This window comes from Chrysemys picta, chromosome 1 (assembly GCF_011386835.1).
Source record: "Chrysemys picta bellii isolate R12L10 chromosome 1, ASM1138683v2, whole genome shotgun sequence".
Taxonomy (NCBI): domain Eukaryota; kingdom Metazoa; phylum Chordata; order Testudines; family Emydidae; genus Chrysemys; species Chrysemys picta.
The window spans coordinates 5566570-5594305 of NC_088791.1; the positions used below are offsets into that span (position 1 = coordinate 5566570).

General features: G+C 55.9%; 2 protein-coding genes across 13 annotated transcripts in view; one reads left to right on the top strand and one right to left on the bottom strand.

Annotated features, from left to right (window-relative positions):
• TNPO3 (transportin 3) overlaps positions 1–8686 on the top strand; it is an 83362-nt gene extending 74676 nt beyond the window's left edge. For all 4 annotated transcript variants that reach the window (XM_065551741.1, XM_065551744.1, XM_005281295.5 and 1 more), the window contains 4 exons: positions 379–546; positions 1279–1391; positions 6159–6250; positions 8268–8686. In XM_065551741.1, coding sequence (XP_065407813.1) covers positions 379–546; positions 1279–1391; positions 6159–6219 — 342 coding nt within the window. In that variant the 3' untranslated portion in view covers positions 6220–6250; positions 8268–8686. The remainder of the gene's footprint in view (positions 1–378; positions 547–1278; positions 1392–6158; positions 6251–8267) is intronic.
• Positions 8687–9759: 1073 nt separating this feature from the next.
• IRF5 (interferon regulatory factor 5) overlaps positions 9760–27736 on the bottom strand; it is a 48117-nt gene continuing 30140 nt past the window's right edge. For 8 of the 9 annotated variants that reach the window (XM_065551782.1, XM_065551785.1, XM_065551789.1 and 5 more), the window contains 8 exons: positions 23043–23254; positions 22153–22342; positions 18387–18439; positions 16927–16957; positions 15654–15959; positions 14942–15331; positions 14576–14694; positions 9760–13814 (listed from right to left, as the gene is read on the bottom strand). In XM_065551782.1, coding sequence (XP_065407854.1) covers positions 13578–13814; positions 14576–14694; positions 14942–15331; positions 15654–15959; positions 16927–16957; positions 18387–18439; positions 22153–22342; positions 23043–23216 — 1500 coding nt within the window. In that variant the 5' untranslated portion in view covers positions 23217–23254 and the 3' untranslated portion in view covers positions 9760–13577. Of the gene's footprint in view, positions 14038–14575; positions 14695–14941; positions 15332–15653; positions 15960–16926; positions 16958–18386; positions 18440–22152; positions 22343–23042; positions 23255–27736 lie in introns of all 9 variants that reach the window. The other variant, XM_065551802.1, reaches the window with a different exon arrangement.

Genomic DNA, 27736 nt, shown 5'->3' on the forward strand with positions numbered 1-27736 from the left:
AGCGCTCTGCTGGAGGAAATGCGTTGTAAGGTGTTCCTAAGGGTGAAACGCCGCTGGCTTGGTCTCTTCTCTTGGCCCCTGGACCCGCGAGGCTGGTTCCTGGCTCTCACTCAGGTCACAGGCAACAAAAGGCCGGTTGTTTGTCGCTGGGGTCGGGACTAGTTGGCGCCAGTGTTAATGCCCTGCCTACGCAAGGCTGCGCAGATGCCACCTGGCAGCACAGGAACCCATGGTGCTGCCTATCCATCTTCTGGTCTGTCCTGCCTGTTGGTCACTGCAGCGAGTTCTGCCTCGATGAGCAAACGGCCCTGGGAGGTGGGAAGGTGCCCCAGGCCACCCTGCTGGGCAATGCTCACTCGGCCCCTCTTCCTTCTGCAGCACGAAGAGGACTTTGAATTGCGGAAGGAGCTGATCGGGCAAGTGATGAACCAGCTGGGCCAGCAACTTGTGAGCCAGCTGCTGCACACCTGCTGCTTCTGCCTGCCGCCCTACACCTTGCCCGACGTCGCCGAGGTGCTCTGGGAGATCATGCAGATCGACCGGCCGGTAAGGTTGGCTCGGCCGCCCTCAGAAAGAAACCGTAGTAGAAGTAGAACGCGTGACTGCAGTGAGCCCGGTGTTGGCACTGGGAGACCCTGGCCTGCCGGGGGGATTCAAGGGATGCGATCGAACGAAAGGTGGAGCTAGCGATTAGCAGCTGTCAGAACATCAAGGGTCAATTTCACCAGGCTGAATAAAAAAAAACTTGTGTCCTCTTCAGTTACAGCAGTGAAGATTAGCGCCCACCCCCTACTCCCCCTCCCTCAAGTGCTCCAATCCCAGTGCTTTTAGCTCAGTGATTCTTGCTAGCTGGCTTGTCCATCTCTCTACTTTGTCCCCACTCCTTCCTGCTTCAAGACTTGTTTCAGATCCTATCACTCCACCCTCCCTCAGAAGTTGATTCTCCGTTCTCAGCCAGCCCAGGAAGCTTGCGCTCCTGATGTGCCTGAGGGCTGATAGCCGCTGCAACAGAACGCAATCCTTGCTCAACCCGAGTTGAGTCTATCCCTGCTGGGTTGTGAATCATTCCGAGCAGTATCTGGGCACGTGCAGGGTTCGGTAGTCACTTGGAATGATTCATTCCGGCAATACAAAGACATAAAAATGAAACTTAAAAATAGGCCCTCTTTCCTAGGCTGCCTGGGGATGCAGGGCCTGCCAGCACCTGAACCCAGAACTTGGTCTAGATTTCTTTTTGCAGCAATAAAATGTTTAACTTTTTCCTTCCTCCCACGCCAGACATTTTGTCGCTGGCTAGAGAATTCACTGAAGGGTTTACCAAAGGAAACAACCGGAGGAGCCATCCAAGTGACGCACAAACAACTTACGGACTTTCACAAGGAGGTGACTAGGTGAGTGAACTCCACGTTGGCAGGATGCCCTTGTTCACAAAGGTGTTACCATGAGTCGTCCCCCCGCACCTCTCTAGGGTCAGCAACAGACCTGCCACTGGGCTGTTCAGTGTGGCTGTCCACTCTATCGTCCAAGGCTTTAAGGCCAGAAGGGACCATCGTGGTCATCTAGTCTGACCTCCTGCACAGCGCAGGCCACAGAACCCCACCCACCCCCTCCTGTAATAGACCCCTCACTCTGGCTGAGTTTCTGAAGTCCTCACATCATGGTTTAAAGGCTTCAAGTTACCGAGAATCCACCATTTACTCTAGTTGAAATCAACAAGTGCCCCGTGCTGCAGAGTAGGATGAACTACCCCCCCACCCTGAGGCTCTCTCAATCTGACCTGGGGGGAAATTCCTTCCTGACCCCAAATCCGGTGATCATCTGAATTGTACTGCAATGGCTGCCAGAGGTGTCCCTTACAAAGAACTAGCGCTTCCGCTAAAGCCAGCGCCCCAGGAGTCTGCCCTGGTGGTTCTTGTGCTGAGAGTGCTTTGTGATACGTGCAGACTCTTCAGCTGATAAAACCCAGGGGTCAACCTAAAATCCTCCTTTATTACGGAAAGCTTTAAATGTAAACGTAGACTAAACCTGCCCCCCGCTGTCAGCCCCTGCACTTCTCTGGGTCCCCGAGGCAACCAGGAAAAGCTCTTACAGATGAGCAAGACCATGAAGCATCAGCCGACGGGGGTAATACTTCTAAACGATATAGCCCGTATGCATGCATCCCGCTCCTGTGATCTTCCATTTACAAGTCAGAGGGAGTCTGCAGCTGCCAGGGTTAGGCCAGAGTTACTGCAGAGCTCTGCGTGCTCGGCTGCACCATTCCGGTCCGCTAGCTCCTGACCCAGTCACTGTCACTTACAACACAGATTGTCCTGAGTCTCTGCCGTGTTCTGTGACTGTCAAAGGATTGATGCCTGTGATTCGGCTTCTCCGAGAGGCTGACTCAGTGGGAGCTGTGATTGCTCAGCCCCTCCGAAAATAACGCCCCATGTTTGAAAATGTTGGCCTTGATGTCTGCTAGAACTCTCTGCAAGTGGATGGCTCCCGTTCTCACAAGCAGTGGAGGTGTCTGATTACTAGGCGCTGAGTGGAGATGCTGCTCTGCCGTTTGGGTAGCGAGGACAATCGTTTGGAATAGGCAACGGTTTCTCTTGGTTTTAAGAGAACGCTTTGGGTCAGTGATCAAGTCCACGGCCTGGTATCCCTTTGCCGTGCTCGTCTTTGAGAGATTACTCTTTGCGTCTGTGACCCATGCAGCTTTCAGACATTTGGGTAGCTTCAGTGTCCTGCTCTAGCACTAAACTCTTCAAATTTGTTGAGGGAATCAGTGATCATGTGGATATGGGGGATCCAGGGGATGTAGCGTACATTAAGGGTTCTCAAACTGGGGGTTGGGACCCCTCAGGGGGTTGCGAGGTTATTACATGGGGGCTGCGAGCTGTCAGCCTCCCCCCCAAACCCCACTTTGCAGCCAGCATTTATAATAGTGTTAAATATATTAAAAAGCGTTTTTAATTTATAAGGGGGAGGTTGCCCTCAGAGGCTTGCTATGTGAAAGGGGTCACCAGTGCAAAAGTTTGAGAAACACTGGTGTACGTGGTTTTTGACGAGGCCCCTCACCAAAGGCTCTTATGGAAATTAAGCTGTCCTGGGCTAAGAGAAGGTCATCTCCTGGATCAGTAACGGGTTAAGAGATTGGAATAAATGGTCAGGTTTCACAATAGAGAGAGGTAAACTGTGGGATCCCCCAAGGATCTCTACTGGGACCCGTGACGTTCAACATATTCATTGATGATCTGGAAAAGGGAGTGAACGGTGAAGTGGTAAAGTTTGCAGATGATACAAAGTTACTCAAGATAGTTAAGTCCAAAGCTGACTGTGAAGAGTTACAAAGGGACCTCACAAAACTGGTAACTGGGCAACAACCTGGCAGATGAAATTCAACACTGATAAGTGCAAAGTAATGCACATGGGGAAAACATAATCCCAACTACACCTATATAATGACCGGTTCTAAATTAGCTGTTATCACTCAAGAAAGAGATCTTGGTGTGATCATGGCTAGTTCTCTGAAATCTTCAGCTCAACGCTCAGTAGCAGTTAAAAAAAAAAAAAAGGCAAACAAAGTGTTAGGAACTATTAGGAAAGGAATGAAAAATAAGACAGGAAATATCAGAATGTTGTTATATAAATCTATGGTATGCCCAAACCTTGAATACTGTGGCCAGTTCTGGTCACGCCATCTGAGTGGAACTGGAGAAGGGCAACACAGATGATTGAGGGTGTGGAACAGCTTCCATACAAGGAGAAACCAAAAAGACTGGGACTGTTGGGTTTAGAGAAGAGATGATTTAGGGGGGTTATGATAGAGGGGCTATAAAATCATGACTTAGGTGCAGGAAAAGTGAATAGAGGAGTAATTTACCCTCTCCCATAATAAAAAAAAACAAACAAACTAGGGGCACCCAATGAAATTAATAGGCAGCAGGTTTAATGCAAACAAGAAGGTGGAGGGGGGGAGTAGCTCAGTGGTTTGAGCATTGGCCTGCTAAACCCAGGGTTGTGAGTTCAATCCTTCAGGGGGGCCACTTAGGGATCTGGGGCAAAATCAGTAGTTGGTCCTGCTAGTGAAGGCAGGGGGCTGGACTGGATGACCTTTCAGGGTCCCTTCCAGTTCTAGGAGATGGATATCTCCATTAATTTATTTATTGACATTTAAATTTATTTAAAGTCCTTTTTCACACAACACAACACTCATTGCCATGGGATGTGTGATGACCAGCAGTATAACTGGGTTCAAAAATGAATTCGATAAGTTCATGGAGGATAGGTCCATCAGTGGCTATTAGCCAAGGTGGTCAGGGATGTAGCCCCATGTTCTGGATGACCCTAAGCATCCGACTGCCAGAAGTTGGGAGGGGAAGATGGATGGATCTCTGTAAAATTGCTCTATTCTGTTCACTCCCCCTGAAGCTCTAGTACCGGCTACTGTCAGAAGACAGGATACTGGGCTAACTGGGCCATCGGGCTGACCCAGTCTGGCCGTTCCTATGTTCTTAAACTGGGCAGTTCCATTCTGGTGCCCAAATTGGGCAGGGAAGGGGGGGTTCAGTTGGTTATTGTTCTAAACCAGCCACACTCCAGGACTGATTGTTACGTGCCCCTCACCGTGGTATCTGGCTGTTCTGTGCTGCATTTCGTCAAGCACTCTGGTTCCTTAGGGCTGGTCTACACTGGGGGGGGATCGATCTAAGATACGCAACTTCAGCTACGTGAATAGCGTAGAAGTATCTTAGATCGATTTACCTCAGGTCTTCACGGCGCGGGATCGACAGCCGCGGCTCCCCCGTCGACTCCGCTACCGCCTCTCTGGTGGAGTTCCAGAGTCGATGGGGAGCGCGTTTGGGGATCAATTTATCACGTCTAGACGAGATGCGATAAATCGATCCCCGATAGATCGATTACTACCCACCGATCTGGCAGGTAGTGAAGACATACCCTTAGTGCCCTTCAGCCCTGCCTAATTGGGCAGTGTTGGGAAATAACCGGAGGTTGGAAGGAGCTTGTTCCCTGGAGGCTTCGTGACCCTCCCCCCATTAACCCTTTGATTTCCGGTGATCCGGATCACAGCACATCCCCCCAGAGTGTCAGAGGAGCCCCCCGGGTTACAGCACAGGGCTGGCGTTCAGCGACCAGGGTTCTGGTTTTAGTGCCAGTGCAGGTGTCTCGGGACCAGGTGCTCTCGCCCCTTCATCGTGGGGGGGTCCCTCCGCCAGTGCCTGTGCAGCGTATCTGGGCTGGGTTTTCCTGGGGGGAGAATCGGCTCTTGAATTCCCAACCCCCTGAAAGCTCTGTACAAACCGAGGCCGCGGTCTGTCCCGCCAGTGATCGGGAATGGCAGAAAGCCCCCGCTGGGGTCTGGAGTCCCCTCCTTTGCCATCGCTGAACAGGTTTTTCTCCTCTCCCGTCAGTCCATGCAGTGTGTCACAGAGGAGGGGAAACCGCAGGGCGTTAGGTGACTGGCTGCCCTGCTCCGAAGCAGGGTGAGTTCTGGGATTCCTTCACAAGTCTGGACATGGCCCTCAAACGCTCACCTCAGGCTTCTCTGCCCTGTGACTCAGCCGCTCCAGTTTGCATGGGCTGAGGGCTCTGCCCAGGCCTGCACATGGGCGTTGTGTTCCTCCCCAGCGGTAAAGGGGTAGATCAGATCAGCACGTCCCGGCCTGCTCCTCCAGCTCTTTCACACCCTTGTGAAACTCCAGCCTTGTGTCTCCGTCAGTCAGAAAGTCAGTGGCCCAGAGTGGGGCCAGGGCCCTTGTCATTCTGGGATTCCATCAACGCCCCTTCTCAGTTCTCTGTTTTCCTGCTTAGCTTTCTCCTCTCTGCAGCCTGGCCCTCCCAGCCCTTCTTGGGAGGCAGGTGGCGGCGTTCCTACCTTGCCCTTGGGAAAACCTGAGCCACTCACGCCCGCGAGCTCCCGCCCCCCAGTGCTGTGCTGGGACCCCCACACAATCGCACGCAGCGTCTCCTCGCTGAAACCCGGTCAGGCCGCCTGAGCGTTCAGAAGGGTCGGTCAAGTTCCGCTCAGCGGCTGTGACGCGGCTGGCTGCTGTCTGTCTCGGGGGGAGGGGGGTGCCTGAACAGGCCTGACTTCCTGTAGCGTCTCCCAGCTTCAACCGGGACCCTCCCTTCCCCTAACAGCCACCCTTGTCTTTCAGTGCTGAGGAATGTAAACAAGTGTGCTGGGCCCTGAGGGACTTCACCCGGTTGTTTCGATAGCTCGCGCGCCCACTCTGTGCCTGTCTCCAAGGTGAGTAGGTGCTGTCTGGTCATGCTCCAGGTCTGGGTGGACACCTCACAGCGAGGACCCCCTGGCCCCCTCTACTGCCGACTTTGGGGGGGCAGGGTTGGGGCCTGTAGTACAAATTAACCTGTTGGTTGCCAGCGGGCGATAAGAGCGGTAACCCTGAGAAATGCCAAGAGGTGGTTGGTTGTGAGACTCCTGGGTCACCGAGGTAGAGAAGACAGCCTGAGGCCCATGGATTGAAGCGAATCCATCCTAGACCATGTCTGGGGTGAAAAGCTGGTCGATGGCAAATGTCTGGAAACCCTCGACTTCAGACGCAATCTGTGCGCCGTGCCCAGGTCCCAGCACGCTAAGCCCATCCCCGGACACTGGCTACTAGGTGTTGCACATGTAACCAAAGGGAGTAGCTGCCTCGAGCGTTTCTCTGGCATGTGCTGTGGACCCAATGCACGGCCAGGGGCAGATGGACAAAATCACCCAGCACCCTGTGGGTGCTGGACTCCTGAGGCTGTTTGCCAGGCCAGGCAGGGGGGCGGCTCTCTGGGAAAGCAAGAGGCTTGCTGGGCCGCAGAGCGCTGGCTGGTGGGAAGCCAGGATGTCTAGCGCGATGTGCGCGCGATGCGGCACTGCTGACTTGGGAGCTGCCCTCACCTGTTGGCACCCCCCAGCTGTTCGCTTCAGCAGCGATTTCGTCTGTAAAGGGCCAGTGACAGCCGGGGATAATGGGGTCTTTCACAGCTGGGCTGTGCGTTCCCGTTCAACCCAACTGGATGCGTCGTCTTGACCTTCTGAGGGCAGCTTGATTGTCAGTATGAAACTGAGGGAGTTCCCAATGGATGGGTGACAAATCAGCTGCACTCCTTGGTCTCCGCAAATAGACCAAGGTCTAAATCCATCCTCCTCGAGGTCAGGAGCGAATCCTCCTCCTTTCAGGTCAGGAGCGAATCACGTTGGCTAGGGGGCAGGCTCGGGCATTGCTCCTGCCCACGTGGCTACAGAAGCTCACCCCAGGGCGGCTGTTCACCACCACTCGGTTAGCATTGGAAAGACAATAAAAGCTTTGTTGAGTGCCTTTGGTGCCGCTTTCAGCCTCTCGGCTCGGTCGCAGCCGTGTAATTCCACGGACTTCTGTGGGGTTACTCTGTATTTACGGCACTCCATAGGTTCTAGGTCGGGGTGGGCAAACTACGGCCCGCGGCCAGATCCGGCCCCTCAGGGCTTTGGATCCAGCCCACAGGATTGCCCCGCAGGCCCCGCACTGCTTTCAACACCGGCTGGCCCAAAGTCCCTGTGGCCCCCGGGCCTTTGCCTCCAGGCACCGCCCCCCGCAGCTCCCATTGGCCAGGAACGGGGAACCACGGCCAATGGGCGCTTCGGGGTGGTACCTGGAGGCGCAGCAAGGGCATGCGGAGTCCTCCCCCCACTGCCCCTCCCCCAGGGGCTGCCGCACTTCCTGGAGTGGTGCGGAGCCAGGGCCAGGGCAGGTATGCAGAGAGCCTGCCCTGGCCTCAGTGCATGCCACTGCCCCCCCTCCTGCACCCCGCCCCACAACTCCCTGCCCTAAGCCCTCTGCCTGCACTGCGCACCTTTCCTGCACCCCTACCCTGAGCCCCCTCCTGCACCCCAAGCCCCTGCCCTGAGCCCCCTCCCACACCCCAACCCCCTACCCTGAGCTCCCTGCTACACCCCTCCTGCACCCCAACCCTGAGCCCCTTCCTGCAGTCCGCACCCCTACCCTGAGCCCCCTCCTGCACCCCAACCCCCTGCCCTGAGCCTCCTCCCACACCCTGCACCCCCTTCTGCCCCAATCCCTTGCCCTGAGCCCCTTCCTGCACACCGCACCCCCTCCCACACCCCAACACCCTGCCCCGGCCCTGCATACAATTTCCCCACCCAGATGCGACCCTCGGCCCAAAAAGTTTGCCCAGCCCAGCTGTAGGTGGTGAGCTCTTCTGGGCAGGTGGGAGCCGTAAATCGCCTTGGTCTGGGGATACTGACTCTGCCTTCTGTCCCCCACCAGGAATGTCTTTTTATTTAGAAGACAGGAAATAAGAAAACCAAGAATGTCCCACAATCAGCAAACTTCATTGTGGCCGAGGGCTTTCACTCACTCTAGTGTGTGCCGTCAAACCCGAAGAGACGCTTCCCCGCCAGGACAAGCCCGTGAAGTTACTGTTTGTGAGGGAGAGGGCAACTCAACGTACTAAAGATGGCTGCAGCCGGACCTACAGCATTGTAGGGGCAACGCTGCTTTCTTGATGGACTCGCTTTAAAAAAAAAAAAAAAGAAATAAAAAAAACAAACAAAAAAAGAGAGAAAAGAAACAAGAATGGAAAAAAAAATTTGCCTGGTAGCAAAACAAAAAAAAAACAAAAAAACAAAACAAAGTAGAAAACTTTCTGTGAAATGAAAAATAAAATAAAATTTACTTAAGGAAAACGTGGGGATTAAAAATACAATACCTAGCAACACCAATTGTCTGCACTGGGAGGGGGGAAGGCACCCAGGTTTTTAGCCCACTTCCAGAACTCCGAGCTTCCTCCACTCCCCCCCGCCCCCCCTCTAAAAGAACAATCAGGAGGAGTTGGGTTCCCCCGTGCGGCACCGTGGGGATCCTGCTGTTCGCCCCTGTGGAGCGCTAACCCACCCCACCCCGCTCTCCTTAAGCCAGCCCCCCTAGCTAAATCTGATCCCATCCATCTGTCAGCCTCCTGGAGGAGAATCAGCCTGGGATAGACTGTTATATATTATATATATTTTTTTCTTTTTTTAGTTTGTTTTTTTTTTAATTTGGTTTTATTTGGGTTTTTTACCATGAGGGGGAGAGAGGAGAGGGCTCTAGAGGTCACAGGGACGGGGCTGACTATTTTACTCAACAGATTTGGAAACTGCTCACTGGGGAATCTTACATTGACAAGACCTGAGACCCTGCGCAGGCGTTAGAATTGAGCGCATGCTGTTCCGTCTGGTGTTGTAGCCATCTCGAGAACAATACAAACAAAAAACACAAAAAAAATAAATTAAAAAAATTAAAATGTGGGTTTTGTGCCTCGTGTCTCTGGCTGTTGAACCTGTCTGCCCGCCTCCTGGCTCAGAAAGCCGGGGAACAGTAGGATCTGTCAGTGTTCTTCAAGAGACAGCAAGACAGCGTTACCCTTAAGGGTAGTACCAGTGAAGGCTAGTTGTAGTAACCTGTTGGAAGGGACTATGCGAAGCGACGGGATATTAACTTTCTGTGCTTTAGTCACTAGAGTTAATCCCAGCTTAACCCTCTTCTCCGACCGGCTTCTCCTACTGGAGGAAGAGAATTCACTTCTCCCATGCACCCTAATTGGCCCAGTAGCATTCGCTAGCCTGCCGCTATTACTGTGATCGCTTTATAATCCTAGGTAGTACCTTAGACATTACACCAGGGCATCCTACTTCACACTAACGCAGGCCAGGTCTGGTGGGAATTGCTGGATTTTATGACTTAATAAGTAAACGATCAAAGAGGATCAGAGTCAAGGTGCTTTTTATTGGCCAGCAATGATCTGCTGAGCAGGGCGATGGTGCGTGACCTATATTTCATTGCCTTCTGTTGTGTAAAAGCAGCGCCTTCAACGCCCCCTCGCTGTAACATTCGGCTAATCAAAGCGAGCTGCGGTGTGAGGCTCGCAAGCACCATGTGAGCTTACCGTGCTGTGTGGTGGTGAGCAAGGTTCTCCGCTGCAGCCAAAGATCTAGTTAACAGATACCGCAGCCTGTAATTGCTTAAAGGATCCTGATAAAGGTTTATAGGCTAGGCCATCGTGGGGGAATAAGCCACAATTAAATACAATCCAAACAACAAATCTAGAGCTCTTCTCCTTGACGCTTGCCTGCAGGGCCATATGGCTGGAACTGCCCCACCCCAGCCCAGGGTTAAAAGGCAGCGAAATTGCCTGGCTACGGGCTTTTATCTTTAGGAATCTTACAGTCTGCGCTCGTGAGCGGTTCCCTCAGGTGGCCCGCAAGGGGTATCATCCACCCAGTGTTGGGCAGCACCAGGTGGTGCTCATTTGCCACTGACTTTGCTAGGATCAGGCTTTGTAGCACGTAATTTCAGAAAGGGGAACGACACAAAAAGGAGGAGGTGAGTGAAACAAATTAAAAGGTTCAGCACCAAAAGTAAAATCCCTGCAAGCTGCATGGAAACAAAGACACCGTAATAGAGGCTCAATTTAAACGTATCCCCCAAATTAAACGAGAACCAAAAAGGACCCCCTGTGGCTAAACAAGAAAGTAAAAGAAGCAGTGAGAGGCAAAAAGGCATCCTTGAAAAAGTGGAAGTTAAATCCTAGTGAGGAAAATAGAAAGGAGCAGAAACTCCGGCAAATGAAGTGTAAAAATATAATTAGGAAGGCCAAGAAAGAATTTGAGGAAGAGTTAGCCAAAGACTCAAAAAGTAACAGCAAACTTTTTTTAAGTACATCAGAAGCAGGGAGCCTGCGAAACAACCAGTGGGGCCACTGGACGATCAAGGTGCTAAAGGAGCACTCAAGGACGATAAGGCCATTGCGGAGAAACTAAATGAATTCTTTGCATCGGTCTTCATGGCTGAGGATGTGAGGGAGATTCCCAAACCTAAGCCATTCTTTTTAGGTGACAAATCTGAGGAATTATCCCAGATAGAGGAAGTTTGGGAACAAATTGATAAAACAGCAATAAGTCACCAGGACCAGATGGTATCACCCAAGAGTTCTGAAGGAATTCAAATGTGAAATTGCAGAACTACTAACTAACCTATCATTTAAATCAGCTTCTGTACCAAATGACTGGAGGACAGTTAATGTGACACCAATTTTTAAAAAGGGCTCCAGAGGTGGGACCCTGGCAATTACAGGCCAGTAAACCTGACTTCAGTACCGGGCAAACTGGTTGAAACTAGAAGAACAAAATTGTCAGACATGTAGATTAACAAAATGTGTTAGGGAAGAGTCAACATGGTTTTTGTAAAGGGAAATCATGCCTCACCAATCTACTAGCATTCTTTGAGGGTGTCAACAAGCACATGGACAAGGGTGATCCAGTGGATTTAGTGTACTTAGATTTTCAGAAAGCCTTTGAGAAGTTCCCGCACCAAAGGCTCTTAAGCAAAGTAAGCTGCCCTGGGATAAGAGGGAAGGTCCTCTCATGGATCAGTAACTGGTTAAAAGATAGAAACAAAGGGTAGGAATAAATGGTCAGTTTTCAGAATGGAGAGAAGTAAATAGTGTTGTCCCCCAGGGGTCGGTATTGGGCCCAGTCCTATTTAACCATAAATGATCTGGAAAAAGGGGTAAACGGTGAGGTGGCAAAATTTGCAGATGATACAAATCTACTCAAGATACTAAAGTCCAGAGCAGACTGCGAAGAGCTACAAGAGGATGTCTCAAAATTGGGTGACTGGGCAACAAAATGGCAGATGAAATTCAATGTTGATAAAAGCAAAGTAATGCACATTGGAAAACATAATCCCAACTATACATATAAAATGACGGGGTCTAAATTAGCTGTTGCCACTCAAGAAAGATCTTGGAGTCATTGTGGCAGCCTCTATTTGCCAGAAGCTGGGAATGGGTGACGGAATGGATCATTTGATGATTATCGGTTCTGTTCTGTTCATTCCCTCTGGGGCACCTGGCGTTGGCCATTGTTGGAAGACAGGATACGGGGCTAGATGGATTAGTCTGACCCAGTCTGGCTGTTCTTATGTTTGCCCTGCTCCCCACCCCTCCACCAGCCAAGGAAAGGTAACCAGACCCTCTGCACTAAAACCTGCCTTGACCATGAAAGATTAGCGTGGGTCTGACCCCACCTTTACATGCAATTTGAGCCAGACCCAGGTCTGTGTACCAGGCACCCGGCTGTCTAGCTGCTGACACAGGAACGGACTGGCTGGCAGGACCGTGTCGTGCTCCGCTGCGGGTTTGGTACACAGGGCCGTGTACTTGGCACGACACTCTACCTGAGGCAAGGTGAGGAGAGCAGCGCCCAGACGCAGCCGGCACAAGGGGATTCTGCTGGAACACCTCCGAGCCTGCTGGGAGGGGAACCTCTGAGCCCAGCTTCCAAGCAGGGGCCTGGCTCAGAGGAAGCGCTGGTGCTTGGCACCTTTAAAACTGCCCAGGCCAGAGCCCCGGGGAAGGGAACGTGGACACAGCTGGGCCTGCTGGGGCTTTGTTGGAAGTCAGGCAGCCTGCGCCTCGGCCGTGACTAACTCGGGGGGGAGCGGTTACTGCTGAAGCTACGACCCAGCGGTTACAAATGGTCAAGACGGGGCGAAGCTGCCAGGCAGCGGCTAAGTCGTTAAAGCTTCAGGCTCCCGGCTGGAACGAACAGGGGTTCGGCTCCCAGCTGGCCTGGCTCTGCTGTAGAGCGTGACCCCAATGGAGCCGGGACCAGCAGGGGCCCTACCCCCAGTCATAGGGCTGGAGCCATAACCGGGGCGGTTTCCAACACACGCTGGTGTACGCTAACGGCCAGGCCTGCAAACGCGCCCCGGGTGCCGCCTCATGCAGGGCTCGTCAGCCCCGGGCGGAGACGCTGTAGGCCTGTGGGCCCAGCCGGCCAAGCCCCACGCGGGCCCTTAGTGCTGTGATTGCTACGCACGTCAGAATACGATCTTGGGCCCTGGCTGCAGAAACGTTTCAGTGAGCGCAGGAGCTCGGGGCGGGGCAGTTCAGCTTGTGCTGAACGCTCACTGGGCCGGCTCCTTTCCTGTCCTCCTGATGGGGAACGTGGGGGGAGCCCCCCACACACACACACACACGGGCGTAGGCAAGTGGTTGCTTTTATTAACAGCTGAGCACTTCCCTTGCTGCGTCTCTGGGCCAGGCCAGTTCCTGGGGGCCGTGACGCCAGCTCCCGGATACTGTGACTCCTTCACGCCCGCAGGCTCGGCCGGGCCTGTCCTTTCAGCAGGCCCCAGCACCTGCTGCCCACCACCAGGCAGTTCTCGTAAGTGCCCAGGGCGGTGGGTCTAACAGTCTCTTTCCTCCATCGCAGGCCTTGCAGTGCTCTGGCAAGGTGGGGCCTGGCCCGCAGCCTAGTGTATTCCCAGCAGGTGGTGGTGTGGGCCAGCCTCCATCCATCCCTGCAGGAAGGGTCCTCTCCCCCCTGCCCCTTTGGGGTCCACAGCTGGGAGGTTGGTGTGGAGCGGGCAGCTGAGCCGGGCACCCTGCGCCGACAGATCCAGCGGAGCATCGCCCTGTAGAGGTCAGTTTGCCTCGTCTCCCCCTCCTCGGGGCTGGCGTGCACGGCCAGGCTCCCCCGGGCGCCCGGCAGGAGGGAAGGGAAGTGGGTGAGTGCGCGCGACGTGCCCACGTCCTCACTGCTGCATGCCGCTGGCCTGCATCGCCCAGGGGCCCGGGCCTGGCTCCAGGTTCGAGGCCGGGTGGGCCTGCAGGCTCTGCTGGTTTTGCCAGAGCTGATGCAGCTCCTTGAACTGCTCCACCATCTTGTCTTTCAGGTCCGGGTGGGAGATCTGGAGGCGGATGCTGTCTGCCGACCAGGAGAGCTCCCCAGAGAACATCTCCAGCAGGATGCGGGCGGCCACTGGCACGACCTGGGCGGCAGACAAAGAGCAGGCAGGAGCTAGCCCGCTCCCCTCTGCCCCTGCACAGCCTCAACCCCCCCACATCCTGGGGCTGAGTCACCCAACCCCTCTCTGGAGTCCCTGCTCCCAGCACGTTATCTTCTCTCCACCTGCCCCCTGCCGGGTAACAGCCTACTCCTGCTGCTGCGTCTCCACCCCTCCCGGCAGGCCAGGGCTGCAATTAGGTCGTAAGCTGCACGGGGCAGAGGCCTTGTTTAGCACTGTTCAAATATCTGAGCTTGTCCCCGGGAGGGGAGTGGCGGAGAGGCTGGCGGCACCAAGGGGCCGGCTGAATGAGGGAGCAGCGAGGAACCGGTGACCGAGTTTCCCGGCCAAGGACTGATCAGTCACCCGGCTCCCAGCCCGAGATGCTCTGGTGACCCCATGCTTGGGAAGGGAATCGCACCCACCCCTGGCCCTCACAATCCCCCTTTGCAAGCTGTAGGCATCTACCCATCCCAACCACTCGGCCTTCCCTGGGGGCCCATTGGGATCTGCTGGCTCATGCAGTCCGGGGCTCGGGCAGTCTGACTCCCCGGCTTGGAAGGGCCACAGTTCCATGGCTGGCGTGTCCCGCTGCAGGCTGGGAAGGAGCAAGGGGGGAGATGGGCCCAGCGGGGAGAGGGTGGAGAGTCCTTAACAGAGCCAAGCCAGCAGACAGGACCCCAGCTAGCCCAGTCGTGAGCCCTAGGCCCTGCTCCCAGGGGCGAGAGCGGACGTGGAACCCTTACCTGGACGGTGATAAGTTTCTTCTCCTTCGGCTTCTGGTCCGGCCACTCCTCTCCGAAGCAGAGGAAGATTTCGAAGGGGGGCGGCGTGCTGGTCTGGCCCTTCTGGAACAGGATGAGCCCTAGAGAGCCCCACAACAGACACGGCATGAGGGGCAGGGCCCCCGTGGCATTTCCAATGCCCTTCCCTCCCGAGCATCTAGCGACACCCCCCCAGCCACGTGGGAGGAGACAGGGCCAGAGGAGAGGGGCCCTAGGGGACTGGCAGCCAGGGAAGCTGGGGGCAGAGAAGCCATGTGGGGAGGCCGGGGCTGGGGCCGGGGAGCCAGGATGTGGAGGGCAGGGCTGGCCCCCAGCCCCTCCGCTCACCGTTGAGGAAGTTCTCCAGGCTGAAGAGTTTGATCTTCCTCTCGCGCTCGATGGGGTTGGGGCCGGCCCGCTCGCCGGCGCAGGGCCCCGTCCAGAAGACCTTGCACTGACACAGCCGGACGGCGTAGATGTCTTGGCCCTGCAGCTCCAGGATGAGGCCCCGGTCCATGACGTCCAGCAGCTGGTGGGTGTAGAAGCGCTGCTTCTCGTTGGGGATGTGCTCGGTGCTGGGGAAGCGCACCTGCTCCAGCGTCACGGGCCCAAAGAGCTCCACCTGCTCGTGCGTGGGCTCCAGGCTGCTGTGGAACAGCCGGCACCCGTGGGGGTTGCTGATGGTCAGGGAGCTGGCCTGCCGCCCGCGGTAGTGGAACTTGAGCTCCAGGTCGGTCACTGGCCGCGGGGAGAGCGAGACAAGCCCGTTAGCCGGGGGAATCGGGCGGGAGAGCGCCCGGGGGGCCCTGATAGTCCTGTGCTACCGTCACGCCGCTACCTCCCCCCACGCTTTCCCCCCGGCCCCGCTCCTGTCGCGAGCCGCGCACCGGCATGGCCACGGCGCTAGGCGCTGTCCAGACCTAACGGCATGCAGCCCCCGCCCCGGAGAGCTCGCAGGCCCGGTGCCCATGCACCAGACTAGAAGGGGCAGTGCCAGGACGCAGCGAGGGCGCGCTAGGCGCCGACGGAGAGGGCAGCCCCAGGCTGAGCGGGATCTTACGTGGCAGCATGTGTGGGCTGATGAGCAGGTCTGGGATGAACTGTTCCATGGGCTGCAGAGACACGTCCCCGGGGGGCAGGTTCTGCAGGCTGCCCGGCCCCTCCAGTGGCATGCTCCCAGCCGGGCTCTGGGCGGGCAGCTCCCCTGCTGCGAAGACACCAGCGGCCGGAGGCGCCGACACGTCCGGGTGGAGGAGTTCCCGGGCGCCCAGCGGGGGGAAGGAGCCGTTCCCGCAGGGGTTGGGATACGGGACTTCCTGCTTCGGCCACACGTAGGAGGGGAGCGGCTCCACGCCCTGGCTGGGATCTGAAAGCCACCAAAACACACTGGCTCAGGATCTGCCCGTCAGCCTAGGGCCCTGGCATCACCAGCCGCACCCAGCTCCAACCAATGATGCCCAACACCCAGGGCTCCCTCGGCACACGGCCCCTGCTCTCCGGCAACCCTGGTGCAAGATCCCTCCCCCTCACGGAGAGCAAAGGGGAAAACAACTGACCCTTCCGGCTGGGAGCTGGGTCCTTTAGTGCCCCACATAGGATCGAGGGTAAAAGAGGGGCAGCCCCCAGCCTGGAGTGGGGTCTCGCTGTGTGAGCTGAGCCCCCGGGGCACTTTGGAACCTGGAACCCACTGCTTAGGGGACAAACCCAGCCCGTGACCGGGGGAAGAGGGGGAAAACCCCGTGTCTCTCCCCACAGCTTTCAGGCCCCCTCTGCCCCACCTTGCCCCGATCGGCTGGAGGTGGCTTGGGCACAGAGCAGGGGGAGCCCATGGGGCTGAGCCGGCAGCCCCTTCTCCTCCCCTGTGGGGGGTCCAGGTGGGGCAGGGGCAGAGGGGGCAGGCGCAGGAGGGAGGACGGTGTCGGGAGAGGGAGGTGCTCAGAGCCCCGTGGAACACACGAGGGTGCTTACGTGGTAAGACTCTGCACCAAGCTTAGCTGGCCCTGGGCGGCTGGGCTGCAGTGACCCCGCCAATGGGCCGGGGCGAGGCCGAGAGACGCCCTGGCTAGCGTCCCAACCCACCAGCTGGATGAGATCACCCCGCTCCGCTGCTCCCCCTGGGGCCCCTCACAATCCCCGGCCTCAGGCCACACCGGCACCTGGCAGCCCCACTGGCCTGTCGCAGGGCACCCGAGGGATGGAGGGATTTAACCGGGCAGCAGAGGGGCCTTGTCCCCGGGGCTCGGTAGATCGGGGAGCAGACTAGCCCTGCAAATCCTGCTAACCCCATCCCCACATTGCCTGGCGCCCCGGACTGCCCCCCACCCCGCACTCACCCGCTATCGTCAGCGTCGTCATTTTCTGCAGCTGCGAGAGAGACAGGAGGCGCTCGGTTACTGGGGGAGGGACAGACCCAGGGAAGGGGACAGAGTAGGGCGGCCAACTTTCTAATCGCACAAAAGCTAACAACCTTGCCCCATCCCTACTCCGAGACCCCACCCCACCCCTGCCCCCGCTCACTCCATCCCCCCTCCCTCCGTCGCTCGCCCTCCCCCACCCTCACTCACTTTCACCAGGCTCTGGGGTGGGGCCAGAAATGAGGGGTTCAGGGTGTGGGAGAGAGCTCCGGGCTGAGGCAGGGGGTTGCACTGTGGAGGGTGAAGGCTCCGGCTGGGGGTGCGGGCTCTGGGGTGCGACCAGGGATGAGGGGTTTGTGGTGCGGGAGGGGGCTCAGGGCTGAGGCAGGGGGGCAGGGTGCAGGAGTGGGTGCAGGCTCTGGGAGGGGGCTCAGGGCTGGGGTCGGGGTGCAGGTTCTAGGAGGGAGTTTGGGTGCGGGAGGGGGCTCAGGGCTGGGGTGCAGGAGGGGGTGCAGGCTCCAGGAGGGGGCTCAGGGCTGGGGGTTGGGGTGCAGGAGGGGGTGCAGGCTCCAGAGGGGGCTCAGGGCTGAGGTGTAGGAGGGGGTGCAGGTTCTAGGAGGGAGTTTGGGTGTGGGAGGGGGCTCAGGGCTGGGGCTTGAGGTGCAGGAGGAGGTTGGGGTGCAGGAGGGGGTGCAGGCTCCAGGAGGGGGCTCAGGGCTGGGGCAGGGGATTGGGGTGCAGGAGGAGGTATGGGGTGAGGGCTCCAGCCAGGGGGCACTGACCTCAGGCGGCTCCTGGAAGCGGCCGGCATGTCCGGCTCCTTGGCAAAAGTGCGGACAGGTGGCTTTGCGCGCTGCCCATTCCTGCAGGTGCCGCCCCCTCAGCTCCCATTGGCTGTGGTTCCTGGCCAATGGGAGCTGCAAAGCCGGCACTCCTGTTGGAGGCAGCACGCGGAGTCTCCCTGGCCGCCCCTGCGTCTAGGAGCCGGACGTGGCAGCCGCTTCTGGGAGCCACGCGGAGCCAGGGCAGGCAAGGAGCCTGCCTTAGCCCCGCAGCACCGCCGACTGGACTTTTAACAGCCCGATCGGCAGTGCGGACGGAGCTGCCAGGGCCCCTTTACGACCGAGCGTTCCACTTGAAAACCGGACTCCTGGCAACACGAGGGCAGTCAGCCCATGCAGCCGAAGGGATTCCTGCACCCCAAGGGCGCGGCAGCCTGCCCAGGGACTAGCAGACCCAGCGCTGTTCGGCAGGTGGGGCGAGCTCAGCTTTCTGCCCTGGGTTTTCAGGGGACACTCAACGGAAAGCTCTGGCAGCCTGCGAAGTGTGTAATGGCTAGTAGCCCGCCTGGCCCTATTGCACCAGGGGCACGGTACTCACAGGCCCTGTCTGGCACCCACACCCACACGCAGGCCGGCTCCGCCAACCCCCTCACTCACCTCCTCCTCCTCTTCGCCCGGGCAACAGCTGTGATCGTCCCCGGCCAGCGAGTCTGCAATGGAGACGGGGGGAAGGGGGAGGGATTAGCAAGTCACACATGGGGGTCACGTGGCCCATTGGCTGGGGGAGTCACGGGACCCGTTTGCTGGGGGGGTGTCATGGGGCCTGTTAGTTAGGGGTGAGGCTGGGGTCACAGGGCCTGCTAGCTGGGAGGGGCGATGGGGCCTGTTTTCTGGGTGCAGTGTGGGTGTCTGGGGTGCGTCAAGGGACCTGTTAGCTGGGTTGTGGAGACTGGGTCACAGGGGCTGTTAGCTGCGTGGGGTGAGGGTGTGGGGGGGTCAGGGGGCTGTTTTTTGGAGGGGGCTGGGGTGTGAAGGGGCCTGTTCGCTGGGTGGGGTAAGGGTGTGAGGGGGTCGCAGGGCCTGTTAGCTGGGTTGCAGAGGGTGGGTCAGAGGGCCTGTTTGCAGGGTGGGTTTGCTGGGTGGGCAGTCACAGGGGCTGTTAGCTGGCTCGTGTGAGGGTGTGGGGGTAGGGTTGCCAACTTTCTAGTCACACAAAATTGAACACCCTAGCCCCGCCCCTTCCTGGAGGCCCTGCCCCTTCCCTGAGGCCCCACCCCCCACTCACTACATTCCCCCTCCCTCGGTGGCTCGCTCTCCCCCACCCTCACTCACTTTCACTGGGCTGAGGCAGGGAGTTGGGGTGCAGGAAGGGGTGAGGGCTCCGGCTGGGGGGGGTGCAGGCTCTGGGGTGGGGCTGGGGACGAGGGGTTTGGGGTGCAGGAGGGGGCTCCAGGTTTGGGGGGGCTCAGGGCAGGGGCTCGGGGCGTGGGCTTACCGGTCAGCGGCGCTAAGGCAGGCTCCCGGCCTGTCCCGGCTCCGCGCTGCACCCCGGAAGCGGCCAGCAGGTCCGGGCCCTAGATGCAGGGGCCAGGAGGCTCCATGCGCTGCTCTCGTCCGCAGGCACCGGCCAATGAGAGTGCGGAGCCGGTGCTCGGGGCGGGGGCAGCGCATGGACACCCGTGGCCCCCCCGCCTAGGAGCCAGACCTGTGGCCACTTCCGGGGCGCAGCGCGGAGCTGGGACAGGCAGGGAGCCCGCCTTAGCTCTGCAACGCCGCCGACTGGACTTTTAACGGCCCAGTTGGTGGTGCTGACTGGAGCCGCCAGGGTCCCTTTTCGACTGGGCGTTCCCGTCGCAAATCAGACACCTGGGCACTCTGGGGGGGAGGGGTGTCATGCGGGCTGTTAGCTGGGTTGCCGGGGATGGGTCACGAGGCCTGTTTGCAGGGTGAGTTTTCTGGATGGGGTGTCATGGGGTTTGGTAGCTGGGTGAGGTGAGAGTGGGGGAGTCACAGGGCCTGTTAGCTGGGTTGCAGGGGCGGTCACGGGGTCTGGTGTTTGGAGGGGGCTGGAGGTATCGTGGGGCCTGTTTGTGGGGTGTTTGTTGGGTGGGGGCACAGGCAGCCCCCCCAAGCGCTGAGGGGCTCGCCAGGCGGCCCCTGCCCAGCCTCTGCAGCTCTGAGGTGGGGCTGCCAAAGATGGGAAATAGACCATAGAAGCCTGGGTGGGGGTTGGGGGGTTATCCTCCCTGCCCCCCCCCCCCCCCGAAAAAAGGACCCAACCCTCATTTCTCCCAGGAGCCTCCTTTCCAGGCACCCTGCTTGTCCCCCAGTTCCCCTCCTCCCCCGGCCCAGTCCCCCTTACCATAAGAACATAAGAGCGGCCATACTGGGTTGGACCAAAGGTCCATCTAGCCCAGTATCCTGTCTTCCGACAGAGGCCAATGCCAGGTGCCCCAAAGGGAATGAACAGAACAGGGAATCATCAAGTGATCCAGCCCCTGTCGCCCATTCCCAACTTCTGGCAAACAGAGGCTAGGGACACCATCCCTGCCCATCCTGGCTAATAGTCATTGATGGACCTATCCTCCATGAATTTAGCTAGTTCTTTTTTGAACCCTGTTATAGTCTTGGCCTTCATAATATCCTCTGGCAAAGAGTTCCACAGGTTGACTGTGCGTTGTGTGAAAAAATACTTCCTTTTTTTGGTTTTAAACCTGCTGCCTATTAAGTTCATTTGGTGGCCCCTAGTTCTTGTGTTATGAGTAGTAGTAAACAGCACTTCCTTATTTACTTTCTCCACACCAGTCATGATTTTATAGACCTCAATTGTATCTACCCTTAGTCATCCCTGTTCCAAGCTGAAAAGTCCCAGTCTTATTAATCTCTCCTCATACGGCAGCCGTTCCAGACCCCTAATCATTTTTGTTGCCCTTTTCTGAACCTTTTCCAATTCCAATATATCTTTTTTGAGATGGGACAACCACATCTGCACGCAGTATTCAAGGTGTGGGCGTACCATGGATTTATATAGAGGCAACATGATATTTTCTGTCTTATTATCTATCCCTTTCTTAATGATTCCCAACATTCTGTTCACTGTTCTGACGGCTGCACATTGAGTGGATGTTTTCAGAGAACTCTCCACCATGACTCCAAGATCTCTTTCTTGAGTGGTAACAGCAAATTTAGACCCCCTCATTTTATATGTATAGTTGGGATTATGTTTTCCAATGTGCAGTACTTTGCATTTACCAACATTGAATTTAATCTGCCATTTTGTTGCCCAGTCACCCAGTTTTGAGAGATCCTTTTGTAGCTCTTCGCAGTCTGTCTGGGACTTAACTATCTTGAGTAGTTTTCTATCATCTGCAAATTTTGCCACCTCACTGTTTACCCCTTTTTCCAGATCATTTATGAATATGTTGAATAGGACTGAGCCCAGTACAGACCCCTGGGGGACACCACTATTTACCTCCCTCCATTCTGAAAACTGACCATTTATTCCTCCCCTTTGTTTCCTGCACTCTACCCCGATATAACACAGGTTCGCATACAAGGCGGTAAAGCTCCGACATGCTGCTCTGAGCAGCGTGTTAAGGGTGCCGGGCCAGGCCGGGGTCGAGGGTTCAATAAGGGGCAGAGGGTCTTGGGGGCGGTCAGGGGCTCTCCCCCCCCGAGGGCCTGGGGGGCAGGAGCTGTGGGAGGGCACTTTTGGGGTCCCCGCAGTCCCAGAGTGGCCCGGGGGATTAGCAGGGGGCCAGGAGCAGCCCGCTCCGCTTCCCTCGCTCCGGCCGCAGCCGTGTCGCTCGGGGGAAGGGATTCCTCCCCCCCCCGCAGTCACTGGCAGTGGCAGAAGTGGAGCAGCCCGGCCCCAGCCCACTCCACTCCGCCAGCTCCCAGCCACGGCGCTCCGCTTCCTGCCGCAGGTGAGTGCGGAGGGCGTCCTTTCTCCAACCTCCCCACACTCACTGGCGGCGGGAAGCAGAGCGCCGCGGCTGGGAGCTGGCGGAATGGAGCGGGCTGGGGCTGGGCTGCTCCGTTTCCAGCCGCTGCCAGTGAGTGCCTGTCAGGGGGCCAGGGGTCGGAGCAGTCAGGGAGCAGGGGGGTTGGGTAGGGGGGGGTCCTGGGGGTGATTAGGGAGGGGGGTCTCTGGAGGGGGCTGTCAGGGAACAAGGAACGGGGGGGGGGGAAGCAAGTTTTATATAATGCGGTCTCACCTATAACGCGGTGAGATATTTTGTCTCCCGAGGACCGCGTTATATCGGGGTAGAGGTGTAACTAGTTACCAATCCATGAGAGAACCTTCTCCCTTATCCCATGGCAGCTCACTTTGCTCAAGAGTGGTGCAGGACCTTGACCCAGGCTTTCTGACCGTCTAAGCACACTCTATGCACTAGATCCCCCTTGCCCGGGCTGCTGGTACCTCCGTTGGGCTGGTGGCCCTCGTACACCTCGTAGATCTTGTAGGGCTGCATGGGAGTGTCCTTGGTGCCGTCGTAGATCAGCTTGAACTCGCGGCTCTTGTTGAGGGCGCAGCGCAGGTTGGCTTTCCACTTGGCTGGGTCTGGCTCATCTACCCCTTCGTTGTACTTGCCGGTCTCCTTGGCCCAGGCCTGGGAGGTTGGGATGCAGGGGGTGGTCACAGACATAGGTCAAGCCCCAGCCCCAGTGCTAGGAGCCCGGGAAATCCAAGCTTTCGCCTGTCCGCTGATGAAAGATTCACTCCTGAACTGCTCTGTGGCTAAGCGGTGACAAGGGGCAGCCGGGGGGTGACCCAGGGAGAAGGCAGCTCGGAGACGCCTTCCCGACAGAACATGTAATTCACTGGCAGGCCAACACCAGGGCCAGAGCCACCTTCTGCAGTGACACCGGCTGGCATAAAATGCCACGGGCTTCCGGGCCTGTCCGACAGCAGCACATCACCCTTCCGCCGCTGCGTCCGCAGGGCAGTTCGAAGAGGGGTGCGGACATCACGCGTCCTGCTGCGAGGCGGGTGTGATCGGCCCTGTTTCATGGGTGAGGGGAGGGCGGGGGAACTGAGGCCTTTTCAAACACCTCAAGAGACGGCTAACTGAGCGGCCTGGCGGCTAGTCCCACGCAGCTAACAGGGTGCATTCTGGGACACCGTCCCGTGAGCCTCCCCGCAAGGGGGCAGAGGGACCCATGGTCTGCTCCAGTGCGTCCCAGTCGGGGGTCACGTCACATTGTGCGCGTGACCCAGCCAACCCCGTTCCTTACATGTCAGCTGGGTGCCATGTGCCCCGAGGGGTACCCCACCCCAGCCTGGCGTCCCACGGGCCCCTGGGCGCTCACCTTGAACACGGTGTTCTCGTCGTCCTGCGTGGGGACGTGCCGGGTGGCATGGCGCCAGGGGATGCAGAAGAGCTTCCGCTCGGGGTTCACCCACTGCAGGCCTGGGTACTGGTTGCTGTTCACTTGGGCGATGAGCCAGGGCTTCAGGCGGATGCGACGAGGATGCGCGTTCATGGCGACTCACGGGGCTACGCCGGCCACCACCCTGTGCACTGAGAGAGAGGAAGAGGCTGTTACGGGGCCAGGGATGCAGGGGAGAGGGCACAGCTAAGGGGAAAGGAATGAGGGAGGGGGAAGGGCAGGGATAATAATAGGGGGGGAAGGCAGAGTCCACCCTTCCCCGTTTTTCACAGACTCACAGATCTGTCAGGCTGCGAGGGACCTCGAGAGATCACCAAATCCAGCCCCCTGCGCTGAGGCAGGACCAGGTAAACCTGGACCATCCCTGACTGGGGTTTGTCCAACCTGTTATTTTTTCTTTATTCAATTCAATTTTATTAAATCGCCTGTGACTAAGGCGAAGATTTTGTCCCGGTTATTATTTGTAAAAATCACGGACAGGTCACGGGCAATAAACAAAAATTCACGGAAGCCGTGACCTGTCCCTGATTTTTACTGAAAATATCAGTGACAAAATGGGGATCTGTGGGTGCCCACACCACCTGCAGCGGGTCAGCTGCATGGCGACTAGGAGCTCCAGGGGTCCCCATCGCAGATTGTGGGTCAGCGCTCCAGGGTCCCCCATCGCCCATGGCTGGGAGCTCGGGGGTTCCCCCACCACCCGCGGCAGCCAGGAGCTCGGGGGTTCCCCCACCACCCGCGACGGTGGGAGTTGCGGGGTACCCCCACCACCCGCAGCGGCGGAAGTTGCGGGATTCCCCCACCACCCGCAGCAGCAGGAGTTGCGGGGTACCCCCATCGCCCACAGCGGCAGGAGTTGCGCGGGGTACCCCCATCGCCCACAGCGGCAGGAGTTGCGCGGGGTACCCCCACCGCCTGCGGCAAGCTTGGAGCTCTGGGGGCCGCCAGAGGCGATGGGAGTACCCTGAAGCTCCCCACCACCGCAGGCTGAAGTCACGGAGGTCGCTGGAAGTCATGGATTCCGTGACTTTTGCAACCTCCATGACTAAATTGTGACTAAGTCTTATCTATGACACATCTGCTGCGAATACAAAAGACAAACCTACAAATCTAAAGTCACCACAACATCTATATCCATGTTTCTCAACCTTTTCGATACCATAGACGGGCTTGCTGCCTTCCTAAACTGTGTCAGGGGATCTCAGAGACCGGCACCGGTCCACGAACCGGTCGGTGAGAAACACTGATGTATATGATCCATTAAAAGTCAGTCAGAGCCTAATAAAAACTCCCTTCTTCAGCACAATACTAAAAGGACAAACATTGCCACCGTTTTGATTACTACCAGGGACTGAGAAGAAACTAAAAACATTATCTTTGGAGATGGTGATCAAAGCTCGTTTCCTATACAAGAGGTAAAATTCCGCGTGCTCTCATAAGCTGGAAAATTCGACAATCCAAAAGAGAGCAAGCTAGATTCTCCAGCACTCCAGATTTACATGGGCAAAACCGAAAATGGGAAGGAACGTTTCGACAGCTTGAAGGACAGCGGTTTCCATGGTTTGGCATCTTAGCTGAGTCTGTGCCTTAAGCAACGGGGGTTTGAGAACTCATTCAAATATAGTTCAAAGACATGGGCCATCTTCAAAGGAGAAAACCAAAAGGCAAACTTGGAATCATGAATCATAGCCAGATGTTCTTCTGGGGGATGGGCTGTCATGCTCTGTCCGAGTAGCTGATTACATCAATTAAAAGATATCGACAATAAAGTGAGTAGCAGAAAAACCCAACAGAGTGTTATGCCAGGTTGTTCCTCCATCTCCTGGAGGCAAAGAAGGGGCAGTTTATAATCTGGAAGAGGACAGATTTTAAAGCAAAATGTAAGAAAATCAATGCACGCTGCTCTACTACTTACAGAAAGAACACCCAACTCGGCATGTAAAAACGAGGCAGGTGTAGACTTTGGGAGAAATAAAAGTCTGTTAAAAATATTTTTTTGAAGAATCTCTAAGACCAAAATTTGTCCCCTTAACCAAATTTCAACCCCATAGACCATAAAATAAATAAATAAATAAAATCTGCAATATTATTTTTGCATTAAAAATTCTTAGTGCCGGGGGCAACTCTGTTCCCACCATATGAGCGTGTAAAAAAGAGTAGAGCTAAGGGCCTTTTGGTTTAAGCCTTTATGATAAGGGGACCAGTGGTCCGAATGATAAAACTTTATCCCTAACTCAGGCTAGATCTACACTACGGGGGGGTGGGGGGTCGACCTAAGATACGCAACTTCAGCTATGTGAATAGCGTAGCTGAAGTTGCGTATTTTAGGTCGACTTACCTGGCTGTGAGGACGGCAGCGACTCGACTGCTGCCGCTCCGCAGTTGACTCTGCTTCTGCCTCTTGCCGCGGTGGATTTCCGGAGTCGACGGCAGAGCGATCAGGGATCGATTTTATCGCGTCTTCACTAGACGCGATAAGTCGATCCCCAATAGATCGATTGCTACCCGCCGATCCGGCGGGTAGTGAAGACGTGCCCTAAGTAAAAGCAGAGACTTGTTCCACAGGGTGGCTTCCACTCAATTTGCAGGGGAGTTCGTCCCCAAAATCATGATCTTGATCTTATAATTAAGTTACAATGAGAGTTACCATGAGAGGGAAAACAAGATAATAACTGGAGGAGTTCGTGATCAAACAACCCCGTCATCAGCATATAATGACACTGGGATAGGTCGACCCTTAATTTGTGGCGGAGAGAAATTACCTTCCGTTAAAACATCCACCACTTTATTAATACGTAAATTAAAAAGAAGAGGAGCTAGAAGGCATCCTGGGCGTACTCCCCTAGAAACAGGGGAAATGTTGAATTTAGTTCTGACCCTAGCCATATTGCCCTGGGCTAGGGCCTCCAAACGAGTCAAAAGTCTCAGATTGTTACCCATCCTTCTTAACATCAGTCAAAGTTTGCCTTGATCAATAGAACCAAATGCCATCTTTAGATCTATGAAAGCAACATACACTCTAGTACCCTTAACCTCCATAGATTTATAAATCATATAGGATAAAATAAAGCAATTATCAATTGGGGCTCTACCAGCCCTAACACTGGACTGCTCTGCCTGTAAGAAATTAGCCGCGAAAGCCCATATTTCAAGTTGAGATATTAAACATCTCGAGTAAATTTTCCCTGCCACATATAACCAGCTAATAACTCTCTATGAAGCAGGATTCTTTCTAGCCCTATTTCAAAAATATGAACTATAAGACTGGATATCCAGACAGAACCCATCCAATATGGTTAATGATGGTCAATCATTTAGCCAAGACTGGGGAGAACCAATTAAGATTTTTCTGAAAAACTTCCCTCAGGAGAAAATCTTCCCCTGAAGCTTTTGTCCATTGTTGGGCTAAACTAAATGACTGCAATTCACTGTCCATTTCGGAAGGCCGGAGTGGTAAATCCAAGAGAGGGTTCCCCATTGCACCAGCTATGGCAGAAGTAGATGAATCACTAAGGCCCGGGCTTCATCATGAATATGGGGCTTCTCAGCTGGAGTGTATCTACCAGCGCTAAAGCTGCCATCTTCCAAAATGTAGAAGAATTTTTAGGTTTCGCTTCTGCTTCAAAATCCTTCCACAAGGATCTAAGATATTCTTGGGCAGCATGTCATATAATAAACTTTTATATCTTCTTCTGGCCTCTACTACATCCTGAAATAAATTAGGAGAGGGATTTCATCTTACCCTCCTAGCTACACGCACGAGAACAGACTTTTCCTTCACCGTCCGCATCAAACCAAGTGCGCAATCTCTGGAAGCATTTAGAATAGCTAAAACCAAAGTCAACTTGTTTAGAGACAAATGGTTGTACGGACTTCACCAGCAGCTCATATTAGTCACAAATTTGAGAGGAATTCTCAGACTTAATAACTATGTCTCTGAGAGCTCTAACACGCGAGTCCTCCAATCTCCTCAATGATTGGGCATGAATGGCCGGGGTCCATTTTAGTCTTTTACAACCGCTTTGGTCCACAGGGGTAATTAAAGCCGCCTCTTCACTCATCAGAAATACAACTCTCCCTAGAAAGAGCACATCAGTCGTAACTATAGAGCAAGGCTGGTAGGTCACTAGCCTGTCTCTAAAAGCCTCCAGTGACGTGGATTCCACGACCTCCCTTGGACGCCTGTTCCAGAGCTGAACTACCCTGAGAGTTAGAAAGTTTTTCCTAATATCGAACCTAAGTCTGCCCTGCTGCAGATTACGTCCTTACTGCTTGTCCTACCGTCAGTGGACATGGAGAACACCTGATCCCCGTGCTCTTTATAACAGCCCAGAACAGACGTAAAGACTGTTCTCAGGTCCCCCCTCAGGCTTCTTGTCTCAAGACTAAACAGACCCCGTGTTTTAACCTCTCCTCACAGGTCAGGCTTTCTAAACCTTTGATCATTTTTGTTGCTCTCCTCTGAACAATCTCCACATCTTTCCTGAAGTGTGACACTCAGCACTGGATACCGGACACCAGCCGAGGCCTCGCCAGTGCCGAGCAGAGCAGGACAGTTACTGCCCACGTCTTACATACGACGTTCCTGTGAACACGCCCCAGAAGGATATTAG